Source organism: Excalfactoria chinensis, chromosome 2, assembly GCF_039878825.1.
Source record: "Excalfactoria chinensis isolate bCotChi1 chromosome 2, bCotChi1.hap2, whole genome shotgun sequence".
Classification (NCBI taxonomy): domain Eukaryota; kingdom Metazoa; phylum Chordata; class Aves; order Galliformes; family Phasianidae; genus Excalfactoria; species Excalfactoria chinensis.
The window spans coordinates 39,519,409-39,533,070 of NC_092826.1; the positions used below are offsets into that span (position 1 = coordinate 39,519,409).

Sequence of the window (13,662 nt, forward strand, 5' to 3'; positions counted from 1 at the left end):
TTTGAGTTTTCTAGTATAGGAGGGTTTTAAAATCTTGTTCTTTTTGTGTGATAGGTACTACCAAGATCCATAAAGCTTATGATTGTTCTTGACATATTTTCTGAATTATAGGTTACAGCAAAAATGAAACAGTATAAAGATGAGTTGTTGGCATCCTGTCTAAATTTTTTACTCTCTTTACCACATGACATCATCATGCTTGATATCAAAGCGTATATTCCTGCACTGCAGGTAGGTCAAAGTGATGTATAGTTTAACTTTTTTTTCCCTTTTAAAACATGTACCAAATTCCTGGAGCAAAGTTAGTGTCCTCTTCAGCAAGTAATTTAGTATCATCATCATAGTATCATAGTATCGTGCGAGTTGGAAGGGACCTTAGAGATCATCGAGTCCAACTCCCGGGTTTCGAGCCCTCTGTGTAGCAAAGCGGCACTTCTACCCCCTGCGCCACAGAAGAAAACTTCATTTTCTTCAGCACAACAGAGTACAAATGGGTTGTTTTCTGGATAAAGAAGTGTCTGAGTATGCCTTTGTACTTGACTGACCCTTTTAGTGACTGTATAGAGCAGGTATATCCTGTGCTGATTTTGATTTAGAAGTTGAGCAGAAAAAAGTTGCTAGGAAGGAAGATGTTTTGTATGCTCGGTGCTTGAAAATATGGTACCTCCATTTAAATCATAATATTAAAAAGGAGAACTAATGTTTTTACATTTGACACACAGAATGCATTTAAGCTGGGCCTTAGCTGTACACCAATGGCTGATTTGGGGCTGGATGCTTTGGAAGACTGGTCAGCTCACATCCCCAGGCATATAATGCAACCTTATTACAAGGATGTGCTACCTCTTCTTGATGGTTATTTGAAAAACTCTGCAACTACAGGTATGTGTGGGCAATTAATTCTTCATAGTTATGCCCAGAGACTTGAATGTGACATACTTTTTGTCTATACTGTGGTTGGAAGAGTATCATTTATCTTACCCCCAAAAGTTCACCTTTATTTTCCAACTAAGATCTCGGTGGTTTCGTTGCTATTGTTTGTTGTGGTTGTTTGTTTTAAGAAACCACAAGCATATGCATGAGGTGCAGGTATACTAAGATAATGTTTATATGTCGCTTTTCTTCATCAGTTGAACCCCAGAATAACTGGGAAGTAAGGAAGCTTTCCCGAGCAGCCCAGAAAGGATTTAACAAAATTGTGATACAGCGTTTAAGAAAAGCAAAAACTTCTTCGTTGGTAAGAACACTGATGCTTTTCAGAGTTGAAAGTGAATTAATTGCTTTCCAGGGCATCTCATCCTCTCTCATATGCTTCTCTTTTACTTCAGGTTATTTTTTACCTTAAATCAGTCAGTTTGGTAAAACCCATTTAACGGTGTGGCTCAGAGTGCCATCATATCAGCACAGTTGGAAAGATGTCACATTCTAGGGTGAGAATGAGAGTGATGCAGGGAAGGGAAAGTTCAAGATATCTGTTTGGTTTCATTATGCATTAGTCTGGTAGTGATTCTGACGTAACAGTTTAACTCCATACACATCAGATACTGGTTTGCACACACAAAATTCTATTTGCATATATTTGCTATTTGAATGTGTAACTTTTTGTTGTTATTACCTTGTGGATAGGTTTGGTCCTAGAAATCAAACATACTGATATTTTGGCCAGTGTCTTCTCAAGTAGCTCTGGATAAGTGTAGGCTTATTTGTATATGCCAGGTGCAAACTGACTTGGAATAAATACTTTTTTAGGTATGAAACAAATAATTGCTTCTACATGTATTACATAACTCTTTCCAACCCAGTGGTCTTTAAACAAAATGAGTAAATTTTATATCCCGCACGGGCTGTTAAAAACCTAAATTTTAGGTTCTTGGGTTAAAGTAAGTGAAAAGTGTGATTTTTTTACTTCAGTTTTCATATCACTTTACAGATTATTACATGTTACCTGTGCTGATAAAAATTTAACCATTACTTGAGAAGTGGTAATTGAAAGATCATGGAATGTCTTGAAGGTTTTTTCCAGTGTTTCCTTTTGCTTATTGAAACCAATGCTGCTCTTTTGTTTGACGCCGCTCCCTCTCTTTTCTTTACTGTTTCTTCTTCATCCATACACTAATAAGTGCTATCAATCCTTCATTCACTGTGTCAACCAACTTATCTGTATATAGACATAATTCTTCCTTCACTAATATCAATCTTCTGAATTATTCAGGATGACAATCCCTCCTTGGAAGCAGTAAGGACTAGAGTGGCTCACCTTCTTGGCTCTTTAGGAGGGCAGATCAACCACAACTTAATTACAGGTGGGTGACCTAATTTATATGGGTATTTGTATGTCTCTGCTTAAAAGTTAAGTTTGGTGACATCTGAACACCGCTTTGAGAATGCACAAGCTTTACAAGGAAAACTATTTTGACAAAACAGCTTTTATTGAGTTTTGGAGTTAAAGAGAACAGGCTATTAACTAACTTATAGAATGCAAAAAAAAACCTGTGTGGAAATCTCACCTTTAAAGGAAGAAAAATGACCCACATATGATCATATGGTTTGATTTACTCATACCTCCCCTTCTCTCTCTATCTGCAAAACCATTTTGAAATCTCATGGTTTACAATTCCTCAACCACTTGTTCCCATCTCCTTATTATGACTCCTGTTTAATTCACTTTTGTGACCTGTGAATTGTGTAAAACTCTTTGTTTACCTCTTGACTTGTCAGTTTAAGGTGCACCGTGCTTTTAGCAGATGCAGGTGTTAGAACTTTCAATGTTTACATCTGTCTTTTCTGCTTTTAAAAGCAATTTTATTTTGGCAAAATGGTAGATTTGCTTATCTGATCCATATTACACAAAGCTTATTTTTTGTTTTGACATTTTCCAAATGCATTAGCCACCTCTGCAGAAGAGATGATGAAGAAGTGTGTGTCCTGGGACACCGAGAACCGCCTGAGCTTTGCTGTGCCATTTGCAGACATGAAACCTGTCATCTACTTGGATGTATTTCTGCCTCGTGTGACTGACCTGGCTCTTTCTGCAAGTGACAGGCAAACAAAGGTATTGATTTCTGCATGCATCTTTGTTCATGCTAGCTGAGAAGTACCACATAAAGTAGTGCCTTCCTTGTTAAGGAAGGCCTGTTTTAATCAATTCAGAGGTACAAATGTGCTTATTCTATGCTGGTTCATGATACTGTTATTCTGACTGTTTAAAACCTAAAGAACAAATACTGCTATAAGTTCTATCAGACAGCACTGTGCCTTTTTGAATTAGTCTTGAGATAAAAAGGAATGCTTTAAAATAACTGATCTTTGTTGCTGCTTAATGTCCTTCCCATGTCTTCCTTGTGAGTTTGTGGGCTCAGTCCAATTGAGCACAGAATTAAATACAAATTCCTTGCTGGGCTGGGATGTTGATACCCAAAGGGTCCAGAGTGGAGGTGTCCCCAAACACACATTGAGGGTGACTTCTCTAGAGATGCATTTTGTCCCATGAAATGTGACTGTACATCGCAGAGACTCTAAAATATCAGGAGTGAGGCCAGGTAGAGCGTGTGCAGATCATTTGCATAGACACAGTCCCTTCCTGAAAGTGATTTTTTTGTACAGGTATAAGCAGTTTCTCAAGTACATCCTTCCTTTTGACTCTTTGCCTCCTGCCCACAATTTTTGTCTTCCCTGTGGAAGTAAAGGATGAATAACCAAAGGCATTTTTCAATTTCAGGTTGCAGCATGTGAACTGCTACATAGCATTGTTGCATATATGCTGGGGAAAGCATCTCAGATGCCAGAAAGTCAACAAGGTCCCCCACCCATGTATCAGTTATACAAACGAGTATTTCCAGTACTGCTTCGTCTTGCCTGTGATGTAGACCAGGTAAAAATAATCACTTCTAAGCATTTTAGCTTGTTTCAAACACCTCCGTGCGTAGAAATTAACTTACAATTTTGTTTAAAAGTTATTCTCTGAGAGTAATCCTAACACATAGCCTTTTTAATTTCAATTGTAATGCAGTGAATCTTTGTAAGCTGAGATTCTGCTTCAGGGAATAGTTTAATAGTTTTAGTTTTCCAGGGTTTCTGTGGAGGGAGCCTTTTCAGATACTGCAGTAATGGAGTGCAGTCCTGAGCGATAGTAGTGTACATATACAGGAATGTTTTAGGGCTGAAATTTCAAGATAAATTCCAAGAGTTTATATTACTGTAGAGATTGTATCTGCCTTATTGATAGCTGAGGAAGAAATATTTAATTCAAGTATCTCAACTTGATATTTATCCTCCTTACCTAAAACAAAGGAGAAGTCTCTAAGGTACACAGGTTCAGCTCCACTGAATTTATAGGCGTTGTGCCTCTTCAGACAGGGCCTTGGTATTTGGTTTTGATTTTCATATCAAAAATTTCTGTCACAGTATATGGGATGTTATGCATTTAAGCGAAACCCTTTCTGCTGTTATGTGGCTGGAACGTAAATTCGCATAAATAATATCTGTGTTGGTACAAACCAATGCACGCAGTCATGTGTATTGTATTATAAGCATATATCCATGTATATGTAAATGGTTCTTCATGCTGTAGCATGACATTGTTTAATGGGGTTAATTTACAAGGTAGAATTATTGAAATCCATCAAATAAAAATAATTTAAAGGGTTTGGATTGAAAGATTTTTACAAGATTGAAATACAGCTTAAAAGCAAGCTGCTCTGTTTCTCTGGCTGTATAACAGTATATCAGTCAGTGGTTTGTAATATTCTTTACCTGCCTCAATATTTATTTAAGGTAATCTTGGTGATCTTTTGAGACGAGTTAAATAGAAAGCAACCAATCATTTTTATTGTTTGTTTTTTTTTTTTGTTGTTTTTTTAATCCTTAATGTGGAAAAGTTACATAAAGCAGATCATTCATTTTACGGACCCTTGTTCAGAAAACATAGTTTTTTGTTCTTACACATTTTGAATAACAGAATAACAGGGAAACATGATAATCCTAGAAATGTGGTTGGCTTTTTGTATTTTCAGGTCACGAGACAGTTGTACGAGCCTTTGGTCATGCAGCTCATTCACTGGTTTACCAACAACAAAAAATTTGAGAGTCAAGATACAGTGACATTTCTGGAAGCCATCTTGGTAGGTCATAAGTCTTCCTATTTCTTTTTTTCTGTGCCATGTGACTGTTTTTAGCTAGCATCATTGTATTACTGAAAGAAGCAGGAGTACATGCGCTGATATAATAGCTTCTTATTTTTCAGAATAAAAGTCAACAATTTATCAATTTTATGACCATTTCATGTTTCTTAACTGTGACTTTGAATTTTTCTGTTACTTTGAGGCTGTTAAAGTGCGGCTGATGTAGTCTTTGTAGAAGTAATGAAATGCTCTTTTTTATAATCAATGTGTACGATCTAGTAAAGGCGTATGATCTAGTAAAGGCGTATGTTTGGTGGCCCTGCTAGGCAGGGGGGTTGGAACTACATGATCCTTGAGGTCCCTTCCAACCTGGGTCATTCTGTGATTCTGTGATACAAGGAACTGCTGGAATACCATTTTTCCCCAAGCCTGAAGGGAAAGTTGCTTGTGATCTGTGTTTAATTTTTCTTTATGCTTCTTTGATTTCACTAGGTGAAAAAGCTTTAAATTTATATTTGTTTTTTTGCACTGATCTGAAAGTCTGAAGTTTTCAGGGTACTTTTTATGAAGGACAGTCAGTGTTAGCACAGTGAAATGTCTCTAATGCAGAAAAAACAGGCTAATCAGAAAATAGAGTGCCTTAGCTACCTAACAAATTTAGAAGCTCTGACTGAGATGGAAGAGAAGCCCACATCTTTGAGGCTGAATCCAGTGCTGTGAGGGCTGGAAGTACCGTCCTTTCCCTGGACAGTATGAGTTCTGAAGCTTTATTTTTGGAGAATTAAGTGCATTTTTAAACTACTTAAAGAAAAATTCTGTGAGCTGCTACATTACACTAAAAAATGTTTTGTGTTCTTTGTAATGAAATTATCTTGCTTAATTTCAGAGTGGCATAGTGGATCCAGTTGACAGCACTCTGAGGGATTTCTGTGGTCAGTGTGTGCGAGAATTTTTGAAGTGGTCTATTAAGCAGACAACTCCAAGACAGCAAGAGAAGAGTCCAGCAAACACCAAGTCTCTTTTTAAAAGATTATATAGTCTTGCTCTTCATCCCAGTGCTTTCAAGAGACTAGGTGCAGCACTTGCTTTTAACAGCATCTACAGAGAATTTAGGTGAGTAAACAGAGTTTGGAACTGTAACCAACTTGGACTAAACGGTCAAAGAGGTGAGAATAGTTCAGTGTAAGACCCAAACAGTCATCCACTCACACTCATACTATTCATGTATACAACAGCTGCAGAACTGTGTTGAGATTATTCATTGATTTAATTATAAATTTATATCACAGATTTATGGTGAGTTATTCGTCTCACTCAGTAAGTCTTCCTTGCCACTCTTTTAGAGTGGTTTCAGTGTATTTTTTATGTAGGTGTTTTGTGCAGTTTATTTCTGTAGTATTTTAACTTGTTTTTAATTGTAATTTCATACTCATTGCTTCTACTCAAGTTTCTTTTATTTATTTTTGATTTTAAAGGGAAGAGAATTCTCTGGTGGAGCAGTTTGTGTTTGAAGCATTGGTTGTATTCCTGGAAAGTCTGGCTTTAACCCATACAGATGAGAAATCATTAGGTAAGCTATAATTAGCCACAACTAACAAAAGGGATGCAGTTTAATTTTTATTTTAAAAAAAAGAAAAAAGAAAAAGGAAAAGAAAAACTAAAGAAAACCATGAATCTATAACTGTGGGACAAGGGAATGTGCCTGCTTTGCAGCAGTTTCTTATGGTAGAGAGATAATTTGGTATCTAGTTAAGATCTAGTTAAGAACTGTTTACGTCAACTCCTTGCAACTATAGCTTGATCAGAATTTTGAACTCTGTTCTTTTAATGCAAACACAGTTCTCAAAGAAATGGTAATTTCTCTGTGTTCTATGGAGTATTTTCTTAATCATTTCATCATTCTCGGTTGCTGTGTGATTCTTCTGTGTGACAGTATGCGTGAAGATTCTGTTACCTCTTCCACAATACTTATGATTCTTCAGTAAATCTGCTTTTCTTTTTTTCTTATGCTCTGGCTTTCATCAATTAATAACAATGACAACAGAAAGCCAAAATCTAGTGTTACAAAGCTTGATTTCTTTCAGAGAAACAGGTGGGGATATCACATAAATAGCCCCCAGGTAAATATTTGTGTGCAAACAGTTTACCATTTAAGTGTGAGAGCAAAAAGAATATATGTTTTTTATAGCAGAGGCTGCTCTGCTGTTTTGTGGTCTTGTTCTTCAACCTTGAAGAATTTACCATTGCAGAGAATGGTGTTGGTAACAGACATCCTGTGTGTCAGCCTCTTGCACTATTTCTGTGGTGGTAGCTAATTTAATGCATTTATTTATAGATGCATATATGCATATTCTCCAATAGGTACCACCCAGCAATGTTGTGATGCTATTAATCACCTGAAGCGCATAATCAAGCATAAAGCACCTGCTCTGAACAAGGAAGGAAAACGGCGGGTACCACGGTCAGCAGTTTGATATTCTCCTGTTTATTTTAATAATACGCCCTCATAAACAGTGATTCTGTATAGAGGATTCTTCCTGTGGCTGCTACTAATGGACATCTGTTCTCAAAGTGTCAGAGGAGAAATTCTCTTTTTTTGCTGCTACATCTGTTGAACTACTGGTGGGAAATGTGATCCTAGAGGATCATAATAGTCATTCTTTTTCTTGTGTGATGAGCTCACAATAGATAGTTTCCTTTAATTTTGAGCGGATGGAAGGAAAAGAAAAGTATGTTTCTCACACAGCTATGTTCAAAATAATGTTGGTAGTGGAGGAAGGTTCTTCCAAATCTTTTATTATAGCTGTAACTATCAGCTGGGGCAGGACTAGCTGCAGTAAGATGTTATAGGTAGCAAACAGAGACGTAACAAGAAAAGTGGAAAAAGCAAGAGTGGATTCAATATCACAGTAGCTGTTCTGATTACACTACTGACCCTCCTTTAAGCAGAAGGCTGCTTAGAAACATCCTGAGGTCCTTTTTGACCCAGACTGTTCTGTATCCTGAAGAAACTGGCAAGTAGAATCTGGGATGTATCTGAGCTTACATGTAGTGAGCTAAGAGACAGAATAATTAGGGAGAGGAAAATTTGTGTTATAATTTAAACGGTAATCTCTATTTTCTGTTACAAAGAGAAAGAAAGATACCTGGTTTTGTTTTTTGAACTGTTGATATAAAGACTGTGCTTTAGGATCTCAAATTAGAGTAGGGAAAAAGGAAAAGCAGTGTAAGCTGTGCTTGTGGAAGAGCTCTTCCTTATAGTGCACGTGGGTTGGTAAAACAGAAAAAAGGCATACATAATGCTCATCAAACACTGATTTCTTTCTTTATTTATTTCAACTGGAAGACAATGGCTTCTTGTTAGATGTCATGAATACTACTAATTACTAATATTCTTGTGCAGAGGATTTCCAGCTACTAAGTCAGTGTGCCTTCAGGATGTTGTCATGTGGCTCTTAGTGCAGTGTGGGCGACCTCAGACGGAGTGCCGACATAAAGCCATGGAGCTGCTTTATGAATTTGTTCCTTTATTACCAGGTATTGTAAGTCGCAGCATATTATTATCATATCAGTGACATTGACACTGGGGTTGAGTGCACCTTCAGCGAGTTTGCTGATGGCTACAAGCTGTGTGGTGTGATTGACACACCAGAGAGGTGAGATGCCATCCAGAGAGGTCTACACAGGCTTGAGCAGGCACAGGTGAACTTTGTGAGGTGAGCAAATCTAAGTGTAGGGTCATGGCAATCCCTACTATCAGTAAAAGCTGGGGAGACATAAGGATGGAGCACAGCCCTGCTGAGGACTTGGGGGTACTAGTGGATGGCAAACTGGACATGAACCAGCAACATGCAGCCTTGTAGCCTAGAAAGCCAGCTGTATCCTGATTTGCATCAAAAGAAGTGAGGCCAGCAGGGTGAATGAGGCGATCCTGCCCCCTCTACTCTGAGCTTGTGAAATCTCACCTGGAGTACTGCCCCCAGATGTGGAGTCCTTGGTACAGGAGAGACACAGATCTGCTGGAGCATGTCTGGAGCAGGGCCACACAAATGATGTGAGGAATGAGGCACCTTCCCCTTGTGTACAGGCGGAGAGAACTGAGACTGTACAGCCTGGAGAAGATAAGGCTCCAAAGAGGCCTGAGAGTGGCCTTTCAGTATCTAAAGGGGGGCTGTAAGAAGGAAAGAGACAGACTGTTTAGCAGGGCCTGTTGTGATAGGGTAAGGGGAAATGGTTTCAAACTAAAGGAGGGGTGATTTAGACTGGGTGTAAGGAATAAATTTTCTTTTACAGTAAGGGTGGTGAGGCACTTGTGCAGGTTTCCAGGAGAGGTGCTGGAAGCCCTTCTTGGAGGCATTCAAGAGCAGACTGGATGGGGCTCTGAACAACCTTGTAGGGTAGGGTATCCCTGTTCATTACAGGGTATTTGGACTAAAGGACCTTCTGGGGGTTTCTTCCAACTGAGATGATTCTAAGATTCTATGATCCTTGATTTCTAAATGCTGTGGATTCCTTTTCTAGTCATTGTCTGGGCAATATATTATTAGAAAAAATAATTTTGAAGTCAGTGTCTTGTCACTGCTATTTACGTGCCAATGCTGGAAAACAAATGTGAGAACCTCAGGTTTTGGGTTGGGGTTGTGGGCATGGAAGAGACTTTTGTAGGAGTTTTCCTTCTGGTAAGGAGAGAGAACTTGTAGGCCAGGGTTTGCTGTTGTGTATTGCTATGAAGGAAGCATTTGCTGACTGGGAAGTAGTGGGAGCAGCTCGTAGATTAGCCTCTTCCTTGTGGTTAACTTCAGTGGTATAATAACTTCTATATTAGAAGATCCAAATGAAAACTCTGAAATTATTTGTTTTCCTGTAGAACTCAGATATGTTTTTATTTCTATCAGGAAACAATTCTCCGTCTTCTTGGCTGGCTGATATTTTAAAAAAGAGAGATGTTACCTTCCTTATTAACAAATTTGAAGGAGGTGGCAGTGATGCCAAAAGCCCATCTGGGATTCTTTCTCAGCCAACTCTCCGTGATATGCAGGAGCCCTTTAGCTTACTGACTGTCATGCGGTGGATGGATATGTTCTTAGCAGCACTAGACTGCTACAATACTTTCTTTGAGCTCCGAATGATCAAGCCTCATGAAATACTGGGTGAGTGATTAACAGCTGCATTACGGTGATGCATGTCTGTTACAGAGGAGTAGCTCCAAGAGGAGTTCCCACCTCTGACTTGAAGCCTTTGTCTTAAATGTGGAGTTAATAAATACTACAAACTCTCTCAAAGAACTCATTGATGGTTGCTGTGGATGTTTTGTTTTTTTTGTTGGTTTTTTTTTATGAAGTACTTTGTTAACACTGTATCTTTGAAATATTTCCTTTCAGTCCTAGAAGTTTACCATTTGACTTCTCTCACTAAATAGTCCACTCACCAGCAACTTGTTTTATTCACAAATCAAACTACACAGCTAATTTCCCTCTGCTGAACAGAGCCATAGGTTTTGAAGTAATCCTTCTAAGTTGTTTACCTGTTCTTCATTGGTGTCTAGAGGGAGCTATCAGAAAGCAATGAAAGAAGTCCCCCTTTTTTACTCCAAGCCTATAAGTCAATTTCTGATTCTTCCAATTGAACGGCTTTGCATTTGATTGTGTACATAATACCTTATGTAAAAGCGGAGTCTTAACCAAAAGGTTTTCTTAATTTTCTATTCACTTCTGGCCAAATTGCTTGTTGTTACTGACAGTACAGTTGCGCAAAAGTCTCATGCGTATAGTAGGTAGTCTACCTGTGTCATCTCTATCTTTATTTAAAACGATAAGATCTTTATTAGATGGAGTTAGTATATAGCCAAGCTATTTGAAACTGTGGATTTAAAATTCTCACCCTTATTAAACATGAAGGATGATTGGTAATTACATGCTTATAATGATTGGTAATTAGAAAGCTACGCTTCACTGCCAGAATGTTAATATTTGCAAATGCCATAAAACTTTCAGGAAATACTCGTGTGAGATGCAGTAGTTTTTCTGTTCGTTATTTCAACACAACTGTTTTCTTCCTAACACAAACTTATATATAGAAAATGAACTGCTATCTCATTTCTGCTTACAATGATTCACCTTAGGTGTAAATGAAAGGTCCTCTTTCTTGGAAGCAGTGGATTTCTTCCTTGAAACTATTGCCTTGCACGATATCCATGCAGCAGAGCAGTGCTTTGATTGCAGATCAAGAGGCAACATATTTAGTCCCCAAGAAAGAGAAGCGTATAATTACAGCAAGTGTACAATTATTGTGCGAATCATGGAGTTTGTCACCATGATCCTGGAAACCTACCAGCAGGATTTCTGGAAGGTAGGCATTGAAATCCGTAGTGAGTAAAAGATAACAAATTGTATATGTAATTACATTGATTTTTATTTATTTATTCTTATTTTTTCACTGTGAGATGATTTGCTGGATATCTTATCCTTAGTGGTGCTTTGTTTCAAACTGTTGACTAGGAATCACCAGCTGCTACACAATCTTTGCACATAAGAGAAAGCATACTGCAGAGACTGATTTTAGTGGTTGACCTAGTTTTGAATAGGGAGTTGAACATTTCCTACATATTCCAATATTCCAGTAAGGAAATTGACTGTGAGATTCCTCTGCATAGAGTACTTAAAATGAATATTTTTTCAGGCGTCCTGATTGCCTTAAGTTTGTCAAGGCAATGGTTACTTAAATCAAAAGGTGACACTGCAGCAATTTGTTCCTGAATTCAGAAAAAAAACATTCAGGTCTCTTATCTTGCCTAGCTTGGATTTAATACAAACCTTAATTAAACCTGTAGAATATAGTATTTGTGAAATATACAGTGCCAATATAGTTCTGAGACTGTCTCTTGTTTTAAGTAAATGTTTAATGGTGTGCATAGGGATGTACGTCTGGCTTTCCAAGTGATTAGATGTATGATCAAGACTGAAACAGGCCTATGTGAATATCAAAAGATTTCAATTCCAATTTGATAGCATATGTCTTATGTATTTTTATAGATACTTTATTTCATGCATTAGCATAATTCATTTAAATTAGACATTTAATCGAAGAAAGATAGTGCCATTTCACCAGAATAGTTAATGTTGCATGTTATGTTTCCTTCTGGCTATAAGGAGTAGTGGTAAGTAATGAAGAATAAAATAGTTTCAAATCCTTTTAGGATTCCTTACATTTTCTTTTAATTTGTTTTATTTTTTCTAGCTACTCGAGAAGGAATTGCTGAATGCAAACTTCATAGAGCTTCTGGTGATGACTGTGTGTGATCCATCACATATAGGATTTAATACAGCTGATGTACAAGTCATGAAAAATCTCCCAGATATCTCAGTGCGACTCTTGAAAGCTTTGATGAAATCTCCCTATAAAGAAGATTTGCAATTATGTTTAAAAAAAAGAATCACTCCACAGAGGTAAGTAGGAGCTTTCTTGTAAGCAAGTGTCCAGAACAAATGAAATTGAAATGAGAAATGCAAAATGTTATGTACGGTTGCAAATAGATATCCCCACCATTCTAAAATTACTACTTCTCTTTTCTCATTAGCTTTGAGGACCTTTGTTCTGTTGATCTGTTTAATTCAGATGCACGTTTTGATCGAGTTAGGTTTAGTGCTGTTCTTTCCGCCTGCAAGCAACTCCAGAAATCTGGTCTGCTTCGTTCTGTTCTTCACAGTCAGGTAACTGTTTATCCAGAAATTAATTCTGAATGCTTTTATAAAGTTAAAAGCTTTACATGTATGTCTAGTATGAAAACCGAGAACAGATTGGGTTGAATTTATGTGAAATGAGATCAACAGTGAAAAGCTGGCATTGAATGGGACCGGAAAGAAATGCTTTATGCTTGCTCTACAAATCTGGGTAGCATAATAGTGAGGTGTGAACAATCCTCATCATCATGTCTGTCTTTCTCCTGTTTCTAGGGCCTGGAGGCGACCAGAATCTACCCCAAATTTTCCCTTTCATTGAGCTTTGTAGGGGCACGTTTTCTTTGATTCTCAGAAATCCTGACAAATATCTTCAAATAGTAATTCTGCAATCCAAAAAGGAGTATCTTGTTTTATATAAGACCATTTGTGCTGTGAAGAAGTTTTGCACCAAAGTACAAGGGTGAACTTTTTTCCAAGGACATGAAGGAATGTCCGTTGGCTGACCAGAAGCAATACAGGGGTCTGAGTTGCATGAAAACAGGATAGAGAGCAGTTAGGGATGAGGGTGTAGATTACATTACTCAAAATAATTATTTCTAATAAGTTTCTGACTGTAGTCAAACACTGTTTGGGGCAACTTAAAGCTCTTACCATCCATCTTTTATGTCTGAGAATCTAGAATTGAGGGTATAGTGCAGCAATTCTCGAGGGACTGCATGGCTTACCTCTTACAGCCTACCCATTCTCATTGAGCTGTTCATTTTATTCCTGTAGTATTGTTATCTTCTCTCAGATTTTTTTTCAGATCTGAATCATTTGGAAATGTTTCAAAAATTGGCTTAGAATTTGTGTTTCTGTTACCT

At 37.7% G+C, this 13,662-nt stretch overlaps 1 protein-coding gene across 1 annotated transcript in view; it reads left to right on the top strand.

The window, feature by feature from the left end:
* Window positions 1-13,662, top strand: part of PRKDC (protein kinase, DNA-activated, catalytic subunit) — an 82,075-nt gene that overhangs the window by 14,375 nt on the left and 54,038 nt on the right. Inside the window, exons 20-34 of the mRNA XM_072330288.1 lie at window positions 112-231; window positions 723-882; window positions 1,131-1,237; window positions 2,213-2,303; window positions 2,889-3,052; window positions 3,719-3,871; window positions 5,013-5,120; window positions 6,007-6,233; window positions 6,596-6,690; window positions 7,482-7,581; window positions 8,524-8,657; window positions 10,016-10,270; window positions 11,242-11,468; window positions 12,357-12,565; window positions 12,697-12,829. Coding sequence (XP_072186389.1) covers window positions 112-231; window positions 723-882; window positions 1,131-1,237; window positions 2,213-2,303; window positions 2,889-3,052; window positions 3,719-3,871; window positions 5,013-5,120; window positions 6,007-6,233; window positions 6,596-6,690; window positions 7,482-7,581; window positions 8,524-8,657; window positions 10,016-10,270; window positions 11,242-11,468; window positions 12,357-12,565; window positions 12,697-12,829 — 2,283 coding nt within the window. The remainder of the gene's footprint in view (window positions 1-111; window positions 232-722; window positions 883-1,130; window positions 1,238-2,212; window positions 2,304-2,888; window positions 3,053-3,718; window positions 3,872-5,012; window positions 5,121-6,006; window positions 6,234-6,595; window positions 6,691-7,481; window positions 7,582-8,523; window positions 8,658-10,015; window positions 10,271-11,241; window positions 11,469-12,356; window positions 12,566-12,696; window positions 12,830-13,662) is intronic.